The sequence below is a fragment of the Lonchura striata genome, chromosome 14, assembly GCF_050655825.1.
Source record: "Lonchura striata isolate lonStrDom1 chromosome 14, ASM5065582v1, whole genome shotgun sequence".
In the NCBI taxonomy this organism is placed as follows: domain Eukaryota; kingdom Metazoa; phylum Chordata; class Aves; order Passeriformes; family Estrildidae; genus Lonchura; species Lonchura striata.
The window spans coordinates 15,384,929-15,399,286 of NC_140716.1; the positions used below are offsets into that span (position 1 = coordinate 15,384,929).

General features: G+C 50.1%; 1 protein-coding gene across 3 annotated transcripts in view; it reads left to right on the forward strand.

The window, feature by feature from the left end:
- The window catches only part of SEC14L5 (SEC14 like lipid binding 5), a 39,466-nt gene that overhangs the window by 18,164 nt on the left and 6,944 nt on the right, over positions 1–14,358 (forward strand). For all 3 annotated transcript variants that reach the window (XM_021529657.4, XM_021529658.4, XM_085592582.1), the window contains 11 exons: positions 1,453–1,602; positions 1,708–1,839; positions 3,974–4,102; positions 4,729–4,939; positions 6,554–6,666; positions 11,213–11,402; positions 11,692–11,780; positions 12,177–12,247; positions 12,887–13,058; positions 13,712–13,846; positions 14,206–14,343. In XM_021529657.4, the coding sequence (XP_021385332.1) occupies positions 1,453–1,602; positions 1,708–1,839; positions 3,974–4,102; positions 4,729–4,939; positions 6,554–6,666; positions 11,213–11,402; positions 11,692–11,780; positions 12,177–12,247; positions 12,887–13,058; positions 13,712–13,846; positions 14,206–14,343 (1,530 nt within the window). The remainder of the gene's footprint in view (positions 1–1,452; positions 1,603–1,707; positions 1,840–3,973; positions 4,103–4,728; positions 4,940–6,553; positions 6,667–11,212; positions 11,403–11,691; positions 11,781–12,176; positions 12,248–12,886; positions 13,059–13,711; positions 13,847–14,205; positions 14,344–14,358) is intronic.

Consider the following 14,358-nt stretch of genomic DNA (forward strand, 5'->3'; position numbering starts at 1 on the left):
AGTGTGCTTCTCTTGGCTGGAGCCAGGTGGCTCTGCGTTGGAAACAGTCACTTACCATGGGAATTTTGCATTTATCTAAACTGGTTTTGTTATTCCTGTGATGAGGAGTGAAAAGCACAGGTCGAAGGACATGAGAAAGGTTCTCTGAGAAGTGTGGCAAAGCAAGCAGGATATTGCTGAGGGACTGGGAGAGCAGGGTTTCAAACCTGCGTGCTCTGTTCTGGCCAGGACTCCAGCTGGCAGCTGCCTGCACTTCCCTCCTGATACTGGAGCAACACGATAATCTGAAATAGTCCTTTCCCATCCAGAGGTCCGGGAGCAGGAGATATGGAATGTGTCCTTAAGTGCCTGGGCTATTTTGGGAGCAGGGACGTGAATCTGTGCAGGGGCATCCAGGCTTTGCATGGCTGTGCTAACGGGGAGCTGACAGCACAGCCCAGCTCCAGCATCAGCACATCGATGTTTGCTTTTGGGGCAGAGAACTCATTAACATTTTTATTTTTCTGTGCTTTATAAAATGGTGGTGTCTTCTGGAAGATGGGAAGATGACAGCAGTTCCTAGAGGAATTGCCTTGGAACGACGGCAGGAACATCTTACGATGGAAATCTGAGCTCTGAGAGTCCAGTGGAAGGAGAGCACAGGTTCTCTTCCTGGAACAGCTGCACTGGAATTCTGGGCAGCTTGTGCAGCGAGCACATATTTGCAACAGCAGCACAACATGCAAGAGGTCTTTCAGAAATCCAAGGAAAACATTCCATCCTGCAAACATCTTAGAATATAGTAAGAGATGAAGTTAGGGAAGGAGCAGTAGGTACTGTTCATGCAAGTGAGCTTCACTACAAGTGCCAGGGAAGACTGGATTTCTGCTAGAGCTGCTAAAGAAGCTTTGCAGAAAGGGCTTTTCAGAGGGATGTCCTAATAGAACAGGGAAGATTTCAGAGCCAGGACAGAGTTGTTTTAGAAATGGATAAATTGAGGCAAAGTGAGTAGCCAATAATTGGTGGTCTTATTTTTGATAGTTTAGGGCAACAAGGACTGTTTGGCACATCACATTTTAAGGCTTCATAGAGACAGTATTGACCCAGAAATTATAATATTCAAGTCTTTAGCCAGCAGAAATCAGCAGAGCTCTGTTTGCTTTTTCTAGTTAGGAGCTTCCTGTTGTTGAAGTGATGATTCCCTTCTTAGTATTCTTCAGCAACAGAATTCTGTTTCTACTTCACGTGTGAAGGAAAAGTTATGTTAGGACATGCTTGGCTGGTGACTGATATGGTGCTGTCCCTGCTTTTTCCTACTCTGCTTGAACTTCATCTCTGAGAAAACTGGGGCCAACTCCAGGGTTCAGGGGCCTCAGGTTTTGTTGGACTTGCACTGTAAGGAAATGAATTAATTCAGAAAGAGTTAAAATTGATTTACCCAGATGCTGAAGTTTACTTTATTTTCTCTTCTAGGCCTATGAGAAACGCTTTCCTACATGCCCAGAGATCCCAGTCTTCCTGGGGAGTGAAATCCTGCACGAATCCAAGAGTGAGGACGGAGCCATCCATGTCATTGAGCGAAGCTGCAAGCTGAATGTGGATGCTCCCAGGCTGCTGAAGAAGGCAGGTGGAACCTTGGGAGCAGAGAAGCCTGCATTCTCTTTGCTGGCTCAGATAGACAAAGGCTCCTAATGCTCCTGTCTGTCTGTGTTTCCCCCTCCTCTTCAGATTGCAGGGGTAGAGTATGTCTTCTTCATCCAGAAGAACACAGTGAACTGGAGAGAGAGAACGCTCCGCATCGAAGCCCACAACGAGACCTTTGCCAACCGGGTGGTGGTCAGGGAGACCTGCAGCTACTCAGTGAGAGCCCTGCTGGGGCTGGCTGTGCTGGGAGGGGGGAACTGTGCACTCACACAGGGGGAAGGTGCCTGAATGGGTTTGAGCAACCCTGCAACGCTGGGCTGGGATTAGAGACTGGGGCTGGAAAGGCTGGTGGGTCCTGGGTGTGGGATTGTTCAGTTGCTATGGATGAAGGGCCTGGAAAGACAAGACCAGGAGGAATGGCTTCCCACATACAAATAGGACATTGGGAAGGAATTCTTCCTTGTGAGGGTGGGGAGGCCCTGGCACAGGGTGCCCAGAGCAGCTGTGGCTGACCCTGGATCCCTGAAAATGTCCAAGGTCAGGTTGGACAGGACTTGGAGCAACCTGGGACAGTGGAAGGTGTCCCTGCCCATGGCAGGGGGTGGAACAAGAACAGCTTTAAAGTCTCAATGATCTTAAAGGTCTCTTCCAACCTAGTGATTCTGTGTGATTCTGTGTGTCCATCCAAACCATTCTGTGATTTCATAAGGCTTGAGAAACATCTTCAGATTGATTGTTTGTTGATTCTTATTGATTCCCTGCTTGGAATGAAAGTGGATAACAGAACTGCTGGTGTTCCCTCAGTTTCTTTTTGATTGAAATTCAGGCTAACAAAAACATCTAGAGTTTAGGCATGTCAATAAATCTGGAAATCTAGAATTAAACCCTTACTATTCATTATTATAAGGGTCTGAGTGAAGTCTGCCCATTTATTTTGCCCACAAATAAGTGAAAGTTTTAGCACCTTGTTTGTCATTATTTTCATGCTCTAAAGATTTGGAGAAAGGACTTGAGCCTTATTTGTGGCCTGGGTTGCCTCTCTCTGTGGCTGTTTCTGTGCTGTTTCACTGTAATGGTGCTCTGAGGGCCCAGTCACCATGAAATAGCTCAGCTGTTTCTGGAGGCAGTCAGATCCTGCTTGCTGTTCCTTACACAGATGTCCAGCTCCTGTTACTTGCCTGCCCTTTTGGCAGCTGGACAGCAGCTCAGCTTCTTGGGAGTAAGGAGGCTGTGAGGAGCTTCAGGCAAGAGGAGGAGTGGAAAAGCTGGGAACATTTTGGATGGTGAGGGTGTTCCTGGGCCAGAGGTCCCTTGATGGCTGCATGAGGCTTCCTAAAAACTGCTTAAAACATCCAAAAAAATGCTGTAAATTTAACTTCCATCATCATCAAAGGCACTGACAGGTCTGAAATACTCCTAGGTCAACTATGAGATTGTTACACTCGCTGATTTTGGCTGTGTCCTTAGGAAGGAAACGTCAGCATCTGGGCTTTGAGGGGAACAGGGTGGGAGCTGCTGGCTGCATCCTCAAGATGGTTCCCTGCTCTATTTTTACCAGTTCCCTTTTCCCTGCCAGAGTGCACCGGAAGCAGGTTTATTCTCATCTTTCCTTTTCTGCAGTGTTCTCTGAGGCAACTTGGAGAAATATGATCCTGCTCCTGCAGTTACTTAATATCTCTCCAGGGAATTTGTCTTTTATGGTATCTTTGTGTGGGGGCTGGAGTTGTTTTTCTTTCGTGTCAGTTTGTGAACAGCAGCACCTGCAGAGAGAAGGCAGAGCCTTCTCAGGAAAGGGTTAAGTTTAAAAGAGGGAAGGATTCTACCATATATAGAGCAACAGAGGAGAAATAGGGGAAAGGTGTGTGTTGAGCTGAAGAGTGGGGAAATTCCCTGCTCTGCCGTGTCCCCAGTGTTCTGGGGAGAAGGCCAACTCTCCCATCCAAAACTAAAAAAGAAACCTGGTTTGCATTTTTCTTCTTTGCAGATGTAGGAGTTTTAATTGCATGTTCCACAAGGCCATCCCTGTCTTTCCATAAGGAGACCTTGACATGGTGGCTTAAAGTGGGCAGTTCCACTGCTATTTTTGTGCAGCTTTTACTACTAAAGTTCAGGTCTGCTGGGGCAGGGATGGGTTTAAATCTTGATTTCCTTGTGCATGTGAAGAATGTTGGGTTAACAAAAGTCTGGATGTCCAGTTCACAAAGGGTTCTCACAGCAGGAATGAACCTGGCTGGTCACTCCAGGTCTGGCAGTGCCTCCTCTCTGTAGCTGTGGAGGTTGAACAGCCAGTGTGGTGCCAGGGCCATGAGCCATCTGCCACCATCCGTCCTGTGTGTTCCCCTGGCTGCAGGTTCACCCTGAGAACGAGGAGTGGACCTGCTTTGAGCAGTCAGCCTCTCTCGACATCAAATCCTTTTTTGGCTTTGAAAGCACCGTGGAAAAAATTGCCATGAAGCAGTACACCTCCAACATCAAACGGGTAAGGTGGGCTTCCCTGGCTGCCTGAACATCCCAGGCCCTCTATTTGCCTTTCTGTAAACAGACCCAGTGTAATTTTGTGCTCTTGCTTACGGCTCTGAACTCCCTCAGCTGGGCAAAGGAAGGCAAAGCCAGTGTGCAAAGAGCACAGAACAGAACAGAGCTGGCTGGAATGTGGCTGTGCAGGGATGGAGCAGGCTGTGCCAGAGGAGCACAGCACTGGGTGCTGTGAGTGCAGGGCTGCTGGACACTGAGAGCACTCTCCTTGTGCAGGAAGGGAAAGCTCTGGGTGAAAATCACCCCCTCTGTCTCCAGAGCTTGGGCTTGAGTCAGTGGCTTGGGGCTGTAGAGGAACAGGGCAGCTAATTGGGTTTGGGAGCAGGAGGATGGGGTAAAAGTGTTAGAAAGGCAGCTGCATCCATAACTGGGATTTGCCTGGCCATTAGTGTAATTCATCATTTACAGGGGGCTTTGATACTGGAGGTTTTTTGACAGGATCATGGGGGATGGAAGGAGAAATTTCCCCTCTGTTTATCCTCAGCAGCATTCATCATCCGTCCCGAGGAAACTCCAGTGCCTTGCTGGCTCTGGGGGAAGCTTTCTCCTAACGAGAGTTTTCCCCTTCAGGGCAAGGAGGTGATTGAGCACTACCTGAAGGAGCTGATCTCCCAAGGGATCACGTTCATCCCGCGCTGGAGCCCTCCCGCGGCGAAGGAAGAGCGAGCCCCGGCGGCGGGGCGGGCCCCCGGTGCCACCCCGCCGGATCCCGGGGCTGCTGGCAGCAGCAGGGAGCCGGCTGCCAGCCCCTGCCCGCCCCCAGAGCCTGCCAGCCCTGACGGTAGGCACCGCAGCACTGACCACGGAGCTTATTTCAATTTCTCTTGGCATCAGGTTTTTCATCTGGAGTGTGGGGGAGGAGGAGGAGGGAAAGCTATTTTCTTTTTTCAAGAAAAATAAGCAATTGAACTATTTTTTTTTTTCCCCTAAAACAAAAAAGCTATGCAGGCAGTATGTTTTGGAGCTTAGAAAAAAAAAAATTAAGTTTGATCAGCCCTTTAAGGTCTTCATATGCTGGAATTAAATATTTTATCTGTTCCAAAATTAATATTCCTGGGGACAGGTTTAGAGGTTTTTGGCCCTGTATCAGACCAAGACAAACTTGAGGAATGTCTCCTAATGCATTTTTCCCAAAAAATGCCCGAAACAGACTTTATCTTTCCGTGTGTTGGTCTGATGATATTTTCTAGACTAAATAAAATACTTCTCTGGAGAAAAGAAATAGGAGGGACCTTTGAATCCAGAGCTGTTGTAATGGAAACAGTTGTTGTCATTCCTGAGATGGAAAGGCAGCACTTGTTTTGCTGAGTGTAACTAGGCAAAAAGCCTGGAATTTGGAAATATCAGTAGTTCTGCTCTCACCTGACATTCTCTGTGGGCTTTTCTGGAAAAATATGGAATCCACTGAGAAGCTGATTAGGAGAAATGTTTGAGATTAATGTTGGCCTCAGAGTGGCAGGTCCCAGCTAGCAGAAGGGGAAGAAGAGCTCTTGTTTTTCTGCCCATATTCCTGTTCAGGACAGGATTAACTTCCCTGGGCCTGCTCCTCACCTTGCTAGCTCTGGAGGTTCCATGGGATGTTGCACTTCCAAATGCAATTTCTTTGTTATCCTGCTTATCCTGTGGATGTCCAGGCCTCCTTCTGTAGGTGATGGCATCTACTGAGACCTGTGTGCCTGACAAAGCAGCTCTGTCCCCAGCCTTGCTCCCTGTGTCTTCCACCCCAGCTGCTGCCTGGGCTGCTCCTCCCAGCTACCCTGTTGTGCTGGCTGGCAGCTGCCAGCCCTGGGTGACACTTCCCATTGTCCCTCAGTGCTGGCACATCCTTCTGTCCCTCAGTGCTGGCAGTCACCAACCCCTTGTCCTTTGTGTCTGAGCTGGAGGAGCACTGAGCTGCTTGGTGTGCACAGGACTTTTCCTCCTGCCAAATCTTCCCTGGCTGTCAGAAATGTGCTGTTGTTCTCCCTTAGTCTCTGGTGTCCCTGGGTAGAATAATGGCTTGGTTTTCCAGCAAGCTACTTGTCACTGCAGTTGTGCATGAGATTTAGGGCACGTGGAGATGGAAGTGCCCAAGTTTTGGAGTCGTTGGTGAGCTGAGTGCCAGAGCTCATGATAGATCTTTTAAAGCTCCTCCTGGAGCAGTTCAGGGCTGAATGGAATATCAGAGACAGGGGGAATGATCCAGCTGTGATACAGCATGTGCTGCCTGGGGCCTCATGCCCCAGTCACCAGAATAGTGTCCTTCCATCCCTGCCTCCCTTCCTCCCTCAGACTGCTGGGATGGGGCTTCTGAGCAAATCCCATGTAAATCATAGGGAACCCAATGTGTAGAAACACCTGCTGCCCTCCCTGCTGGCTGTGCCAGTGTGCTCTGAGTTGTTGTTTCTCCCTGCAGCCGACAAACTGGACGCGGATTACATCGAGCGCTACCTGGGCCAGCTCACCCCGCTGCAGGAGAGCTGCCTGATCCGCCTGCGCCAGTGGCTCCAGGAGACTCACAAGGGAAAGGTGGGTAGGGCAGGCACTGAGGGGCATCCGGGGGGAACCCCAGCTGGGATGGGGAACCCTGGATGCACAAACACACTGGGCAATGAGAGGCTGGAGTGTGACACCACAGGAAGGGACCTGGGGGTCCTGGTGGATGCTGAGCTGAGCATGAGTCAGCCCTGGCAGCCCAAAGGGTCACCGTGCCCTGCAGGCACTGTCCTGCTCTGCTCTGTGCCAGAGTGACCTCACCTCTAATCCTGGGCACCAGGATTATCAGAATATCAGATATTCTCAGATATCAGGATATCAGAAGGATCTAAAGCTGTCAGAAAGTGTCCCAAGGAGGAACATGAGGGTGGGGAAGGGTCTCAGAGGGAAGCCATAGGAGGAGAGGCTGAGGGCACTTGGTCTGTTCAACTGGAGGAGAGGAGATGGAGCACAGAGCTCACTGGGGCTGCAGCTCCTCCCGAGGGGCAGCTGCAATCTCTGCTTTGTGACAGGGACAGGAATGGCTGGAGCTGTGCCAGGGCAGGTTTAGGTTGGAGACCAGGAAAGGTTCTTCCCCCAGAGGGTGCTGGGCACTGCCCAGGCTCCCCAGGGAATGGGCACAGCCCCAAGGCTGCCAGAGCTCTAGGACAATGCTCAGGCATAGGGTGCGATTGTTGGGGGTCTGTGCAGGGTCTGGGGTTGGACTGGATGATCCTTGAGTCTCTTCCTGCTCAAGGAAATTCCACAGTTCTCTGATTTTTTCCCTGAGAAGTGGCACAGGCAGTGAAGGACAGGTGTGTCTCTGCTTGCTGGAATGTCCAGAAGCTACCTGGGCTCCTTTTGGGTAAAGGAAAATCTCTCTCAGACCAGCAGGGCAACTGATATGTGGCTGGGAAAAGAAAGAGTCTAGAGCAGCTTGAATGCCTCAAAAGGGGTTTAACTCCAGATTTCCTGATGGAGGGGGATTAGGAGGGAAGGAAAGAAGGACCAAGCATAGCACCAGAGAGAGTAGTTGGGTGGGCTGAGCAGATAAAGAGTACTTAGCAAGAGGAGCAAGTGATCTTACTTGGAAGCAGAGAAGAGCTGGATGAAGTTTCAACAGTAAAAGCTTCCTGGCTTAGGAGGCATCAGCTCAGTCAGGATGGGTTAGGTGAGACGCTCTGCATTCCTAGGTTTGGGAAGATTTTCATTCTTTTTTCTTTACCTGGCCTTTCCAAAAGACACTGCTGCTTACAAGGAGCTTTGCCAGTCCTGCATGCTATGCTGTATGTCTCAGAGCTGAGCATGTCTCATCTGAGTCTGAACATGATTTAGAATGCTGTTTCTTGGAAAAGTGACTGTGAATCACCTCTGTAGAAATAAAATGTAACAAAGATTTAGTGGTATTGTTCTGCTGCTGTTGAAATGAAGTTCCCTTGTGTGTGAGCAGCCAAGTGAGATTTGTTGGTACCCAGGAATGTGGATGGAGAAACAGCTCCCAGCAAACCTCAGTCTGAAGAGAACAGTTGGTGTTGGGGCAGTGTGGGAGGCTCCCAGCAGCTGATAAGCTCCAGACACCAACAGTGCTGTTGAACTGTAGGAGCTGATAAATTCCCACCCCAAACATCTGCCAGAGCTGGCCAAGGCCATCGGTGTACAGTGGCATCAACAGCAGGCTGGATAACTTGGACCAGAAGAGTGGGGCTGCTGGGGGCAGGTAGAGACTACAGGAATATATGTAATATATATAAAATATTGCATATATGCACACACCTGATGTAGCAAAGGGCCCCTTGAAGGGCTGTGATACCTCCCTGGCAGCTGCTGTTGTCACTGTGATGCTCTGACCCTGAGGAAGGAGCTGGGGCTGGGCTCCCAGCCAGCCAGGGGTGGTGAGTGAGCTGTGTGAGCAGGAACAGCTTCACCAAGAAAAGGGGCTCTGCTGGAAACTGCTTTTGATCTCTGTCTGCCTGTGATCCAGCCTCCAGTCAGATGAGAGGCACAGGACAGGCAGGGTTCAGTCCCCAGGTGTGACTGTGCTCTGAGAAGAGGACAGGAAGGTTTTCCTGGAGACCTGAACAGTGAAGTGGTGTGGGCTCCGTTGGGGTAGGAGATATCTCACCTAGTGGCTCCTGGATGGGAGGACATCCCAAAGAGAGGGAGGCCTTGTCCCTGGTGTGACCTGCAAGGATCCTGCTTTCAGCTGGAACAGGCACCACCTAAACCTTTGTTTAGGTTGAAAAGCATCAACCCACAGGTTGGTTTCCCCCCTCCATGTCACAGGCTGGGGAATCAAGCTGGAGAAGGAGAAAGTGAGAGCACATAAACAGAATATGGAACAGCTGCCCCTTGGGTGCTTGGAGCTGGGCAGGGAGTGGCAGCCCTTGTCCCCTGTGCTGTGCTGGGAGCAGCTGAGTCCTAGGCTCAGGGGACAGTGGAGCTGCCTCAGGACTTTGGGTGGCCTTGCTGGGCCTTGTCCCCAGGAGGATGTGGGCACACGGGTAGGGAGGTGCTGGCTACTGAAACTTCAAATTGAACCCCCTGACTGCTCAGCTGCCTCTCCTGATTCCCTGACAGAGCAGACTAAAATCAGGAGCTTATCCTGCAAGGCTGGGATTGTCCCTGGAGAGGCTCTTACCTTGCTGTGACAATCTGTTCTTTTAATTCAGAGCATAGATGGCCTTATTCCTCTGTCAGAAATTATCAAAAAATAGATCTCCTGTTTCTTGCAAAATGGCCCTTCTTATTTTTGTCCTCTGTCCTATTTCACCATCCCTTCCTTATTCCTTCCAAAGCAGACATTACCTTTACAATCAGATATATTGTTGCTTAAAAAATCTGAAGAGTTGAAGGAACTGTAAACGGTGTTAAATTTGCAGCAACTTAAAGCTCTGTTCAAGGCTTTGCACCATGCAGGAGAGTGCAGCATTTTACCAGGGAATACAAAAGCAGGCTGAAACTAAACCTTCGTTTTCTTGCATGTGGGAGTTACTGCTTTGGTTGGACAAGGATAAAAGACTAATTCTGCTGTGAAATAAATCTTGGAGCTTCCTGCCTTTGGTCCAAACAGAAGTGCTGAATTTGACTTCTGCATGGAGCTGTGCACAGGGGAGGTTTGAAACAGGAAAAGCATCAAACCTTCCACCAGCCATCCCCTCTCCTGCAGAGATCCAGGAGCTGTTGTGGGTGTCTGGGCTGGGTCTGATGAGTGACAGCTGCCTCTGAGCAGCAGGAACACAAACCTGAATTATCTGATGAACACTCTGCTGGCTTTAAACTTGCTGTCATACTGAATTTCTCTAAGTACTCCTGAGATCATCTTTGGGAAGGCTGCCCTCTCCTTTCCAGGACACAGAGATGCAGTGTTAGAACCAGTGTTAATCTCCCCCCACTCCTAAGCTGCTTTCAGACTGGTTTAGGCTGCCTGAACTCTGCCCCTTCTTTAGGTGAGTCAATTGTTACCTCTCTTGCTTGTGAATCCAAGATTGCTCCCTCCTGACACAGCTGCCAGCCTTGCTTTCTACCCAGCTTTCTGTTTCCCTGAGCATGGCAGTGGACAAACAAAGGAGCTTTGACTCCTGAACATGGGGGTTTGTGTCCCAGCAGGGCTGGGAGTGCTTGGGTTGTGCTAGCACAATATGGATACTCTGGAAAGAATGATCCCTGCTCCACAGAGCTGGAATATTTTATGCAAACTTGTAGAGAATGAGGCCAAGCACTTTTGGAGAAGTTGGAATGAGGGACTGGGAATCCAGCAGCACATGCAGCTTTAATCCAGTTGGATTTGCAGCTGACAGGCTCTTAGGCAGATTTGGCACTTCTGTGGAATCCATCAGGTTTGTTGTTAATTCCTGCTGCTTGGCACTCCTGCCAAGCTTTCTTTGATTCTCCAGCTAAAGAGAACATGGCAGGTCTGGAAGGAGGCTGGACTAAGTCATTCTGCAGACTTGCTTTGGAAAGCTTCTGTGCCTGTGATGTTAGGATTAGTGCTAGTGCTGGGGTGGGTGATTGGGAGAGGGTGTGTTGTAGTTTAGGTTTATTTGCATCAAAAGTTATTGTGGTGTAATAGGGCAGGGAAGTCTTTGGAAGCAAGCACTCAGCAGCTTTCCTGTTCAAACACCAGCAGCAGGGCCTGCATGAGAGCTGGAATTGGTACTGGTGGCATCATTCAGACTGCACAGTTGTGGTTCCCCTCCAGTGCCTGGTGTGGTCAGTGTTACCTGTGGCTGTTTGTTACCTCTTGCCATCTTGGGCTGATTTGCCCTGGGCAGGTGAACTTGCAGCTTCCTGACTTTCATATGGTATTTTGGAGGTCCTTGTGGATAACCAGCCAAGGGAAACATCAACCAGCCCAGGGTTTGCTGGGACTCCTGGGAACTGCACTGGGGAAGGGCTTCCCACAGTCAGTGAGCTGGTCCTGCTTTTGTGCTCCTGGCACCCTCTGCTGCTTCCAGCTGGGTTAGCTACGGAGAGAGGGAGGCGGAAGTTTAATGTTTGCTGTCTTTGTTTTAAGAGATTAAAAAATAGTGTCAACTGCAGCCTCCTCTGCAGGCCAAATGGAACATTCCAGTGCTGATCCTGAGCCTTTCTCTCCTGGCAGATCCCCAAGGATGAGCACATCCTGCGGTTCCTGCGTGCCCGTGACTTCAACATCGACAAAGCGCGGGAGATGCTGTGCCAGTCGCTGGCCTGGCGCAAGCAGTACCAGGTGGATTTCATCCTGCAGTCCTGGAGACCCCCAGCCCTGCTGCAGGAGTACTACACTGGCGGGTGGCACTACCAGGACAAAGGTGAGGAGCTGGTCCTGGCACCTCACCCGTGGCCTGGGATGTTGAGGAATGCTGTATTGACGTTTTTAAAGTTAACAAAGCAGTTCACTGCCTGCGAGTGCCACCCTGCTTCCCTCTAATTGTATTACCTCTGCACAGATCAGTCAGTGCAAAGCAATTTCTCTGAACAGGTTGCTTTTGGCAGTGATTTTTATACTTTTCGAAAATTTAATGTGGCTTTTAAAAAAGGTATGGGATTGATAGCCTGGGAGACTAAAGTGCTGCCCTCTCTAACCCCTTTGTTTTGAAGATGGGCGGCCGCTCTACATCCTCCGCCTTGGCCAGATGGACACCAAGGGTTTGGTGAAGGCCCTGGGAGAGGAATCCCTGCTGCGACATGTGAGCTGTGCCTTTGTGTGTCACCTGCTCCCCTCAGGGTGCTGGGAAGTCTTGTCGTGGTGCATCAGGAATCCTGGAATGGTTTGAGTGGGAAGGGACCTTAAAGCTCAACTCACCCCACCCCTTGTCTCGGGCAGGGACAACTCCCACCATCCCAGGCTGCTCCAAGCCCCGTCCAACCTGGCCTTGGACACCTCCAGGGATCCAGGGGCAGCCACAGCTGCTCTGGTCACCCTGTGCCAGGGCCTGCCCACCTTGCCAAGGAACAATTCCTTCCCAATATCCCATCCATCCCTGCCCTCTTCTTTCTGTATTTTTTAAAATAATATCTCTGGGCCATCCTGGTTACTCAGCCATTCTCAGGCTAATCCCTGTCTGTGCTGTCTTTGACTCCAGGTTCTGTCGATTAATGAGGAAGGACAGAAGAGATGTGAGGAAAACACCAACATCTTCGGCCGCCCCATCACGTCAGTATAAATTGGTTTATAATTGGTTTTCCTGAGTCCTTGCAGACTCTCAGTGCCATGGTGAAGGATGCTGCTGTGGTTTGGGGTGGTGTCCTTAGGGTTACAGTGCAGACAGCAATGTGTCTTATGGGCTGTGGTGGGGACCACAGATATATATAAATTTATTTGTTGGACATAAATTCAGACAAATCCTGCAGTTTAATTGGAAAGCAAGTATTGGTCCTTCCTTACATAATTTTCATATCCCATCTCAAATTAATTCAGTCTTTCTGTCTTGGTGATTTTAATCCACATCTTTCAAATTTTGGGTTTTTTTAATACAGGAGCCTGTCTACCAGATTCCACCTTCAATTAAAATGCATTTTTACATTATTTTTAGCAATAGGCCTGCATACCTTCACCTTCTTCCAGAGTGACAGCTGTTCCTGCCCTTGGGGCTGGGTGTCTGTGTTACCTGGAGCTCACCTGGATTCAGGTGTCTGCTGCCCAAGTGGAGATGTGCTTTTATTGGAACTGCTTGTGTCCCTTGTTGGCTTCCCCAGATCCTCAACAAGCTGTGGGGTTACTGTGGATCCTAAACACAGCAGCCACCACACTCTATGGAGTTCTGACAGGCCTTTTTCTGCCTGTTTATTTTAGATCCTGGACGTGCCTGGTGGATTTGGAAGGGCTCAATATGAGGCATCTCTGGCGGCCTGGGGTGAAGGCCCTGCTCAGGATCATTGAGGTGGTGGAGGACAACTACCCTGAGACCCTGGGGAGGCTCCTGATCGTGAGAGCACCACGGGTGTTCCCTGTGCTCTGGACCCTGGTGGGTGAAACCTGGGCTCTGCAGGATCACTGGCACTTGTGCAGGTTCACAGATAGCTACATCAGCAGAGGCAGGGAGGGAGAATCTCCAGGAAATTTATGCTGAGCTCCTGAAGAGCCACAACAGAACCAGGTCATGGGGTGCCTGTAGCTCACTGGGTTCTGGTGACTGCCATCCACCAGGACAGGATGAGAAACCTGGATTGGAATTCCCCATTCCACCCAAACTTGGTGGGCTTTCATATAGATTGGAAAAGACAGACACCTTTTAACCTTGTGCTGTAGGACATTGAAGGGTAATAAGTAGTAGTGATAAGTAGTAAATAATAAATCTAGTTCTGATGACCTGATGCCTGCTGACTGCTCTGGCAGTGTGAGAACGTGGTTGTTACATTTCTTGTGAGGTTTGTAGGTGAGGCAGTGACTGCAAACTTCCTTTACATGAAGCAGAAAGTGTTGTGAAGTGGTGATACAGAGAGAGAACATTTTCAGTTTGTTACCCTCTCTTTGGGAAGTGCCTCAGAGCTGTGAAGCTCTGCACACTGCTGGGATGTTCCAGGGTAGAGCCCAAAGCATCATCATGAGATGGCTCAGACAGCATCCCCAGCTGCCCTCAGTGACAAGCCATGTCCTGTGTGCCCTTTTGTATTCCAGGTCAGTCCCTTTATCAATGAGAACACACGGCAGAAGTTCCTCATCTACAGTGGCAATAACTACCAGGGCTCTGGAGGGCTGGTGGACTATGTGGACAAGGATGTGATCCCAGACTTCCTGGGAGGAGACTGCATGGTGGGTTTTCCTTCCTCGTGTACAGGAGCAATCTGGAACTGATTCCCTCTTCCTCACCACCCTGGCCTCCCACTGCCTTTTGGAAGGGGTTAGGCCTCTGTGCTGGCCAGCATGCTCCTGCTGTGGGCACAGGGCAGTTCATTTGGGCCCAGAGGGCTGCCCCATGCAGTGCTGGGGCAGGGTCAGAGGGCAGCTCTCTACAGGGAGCTCACGTAAACCTCGGCAGTTCCAGTGAGCTCAGAGCCACTGTGCAGTTCTGGCTCAGCTGAGGGGTCAGCCCGTGTCTGACAGCCAGCAAGAGTTCCTGGTTCACTGCTGGAACATCCTGAGCCTCCTGTTTGTCTGTCTGGCCATTGCAGTGCACTGTCTCAGAAGGAGGACTCGTCCCCAAGTCCCTGTACCAGACCGAGGACGAGCCAGAGAACTCGGATCACATCCGGCTGTGGACAGAAACCATCTACCACTCTGCAAGTGTCCTCAAAGGAGCCCCACACGAGGTACAGAGCACGGTT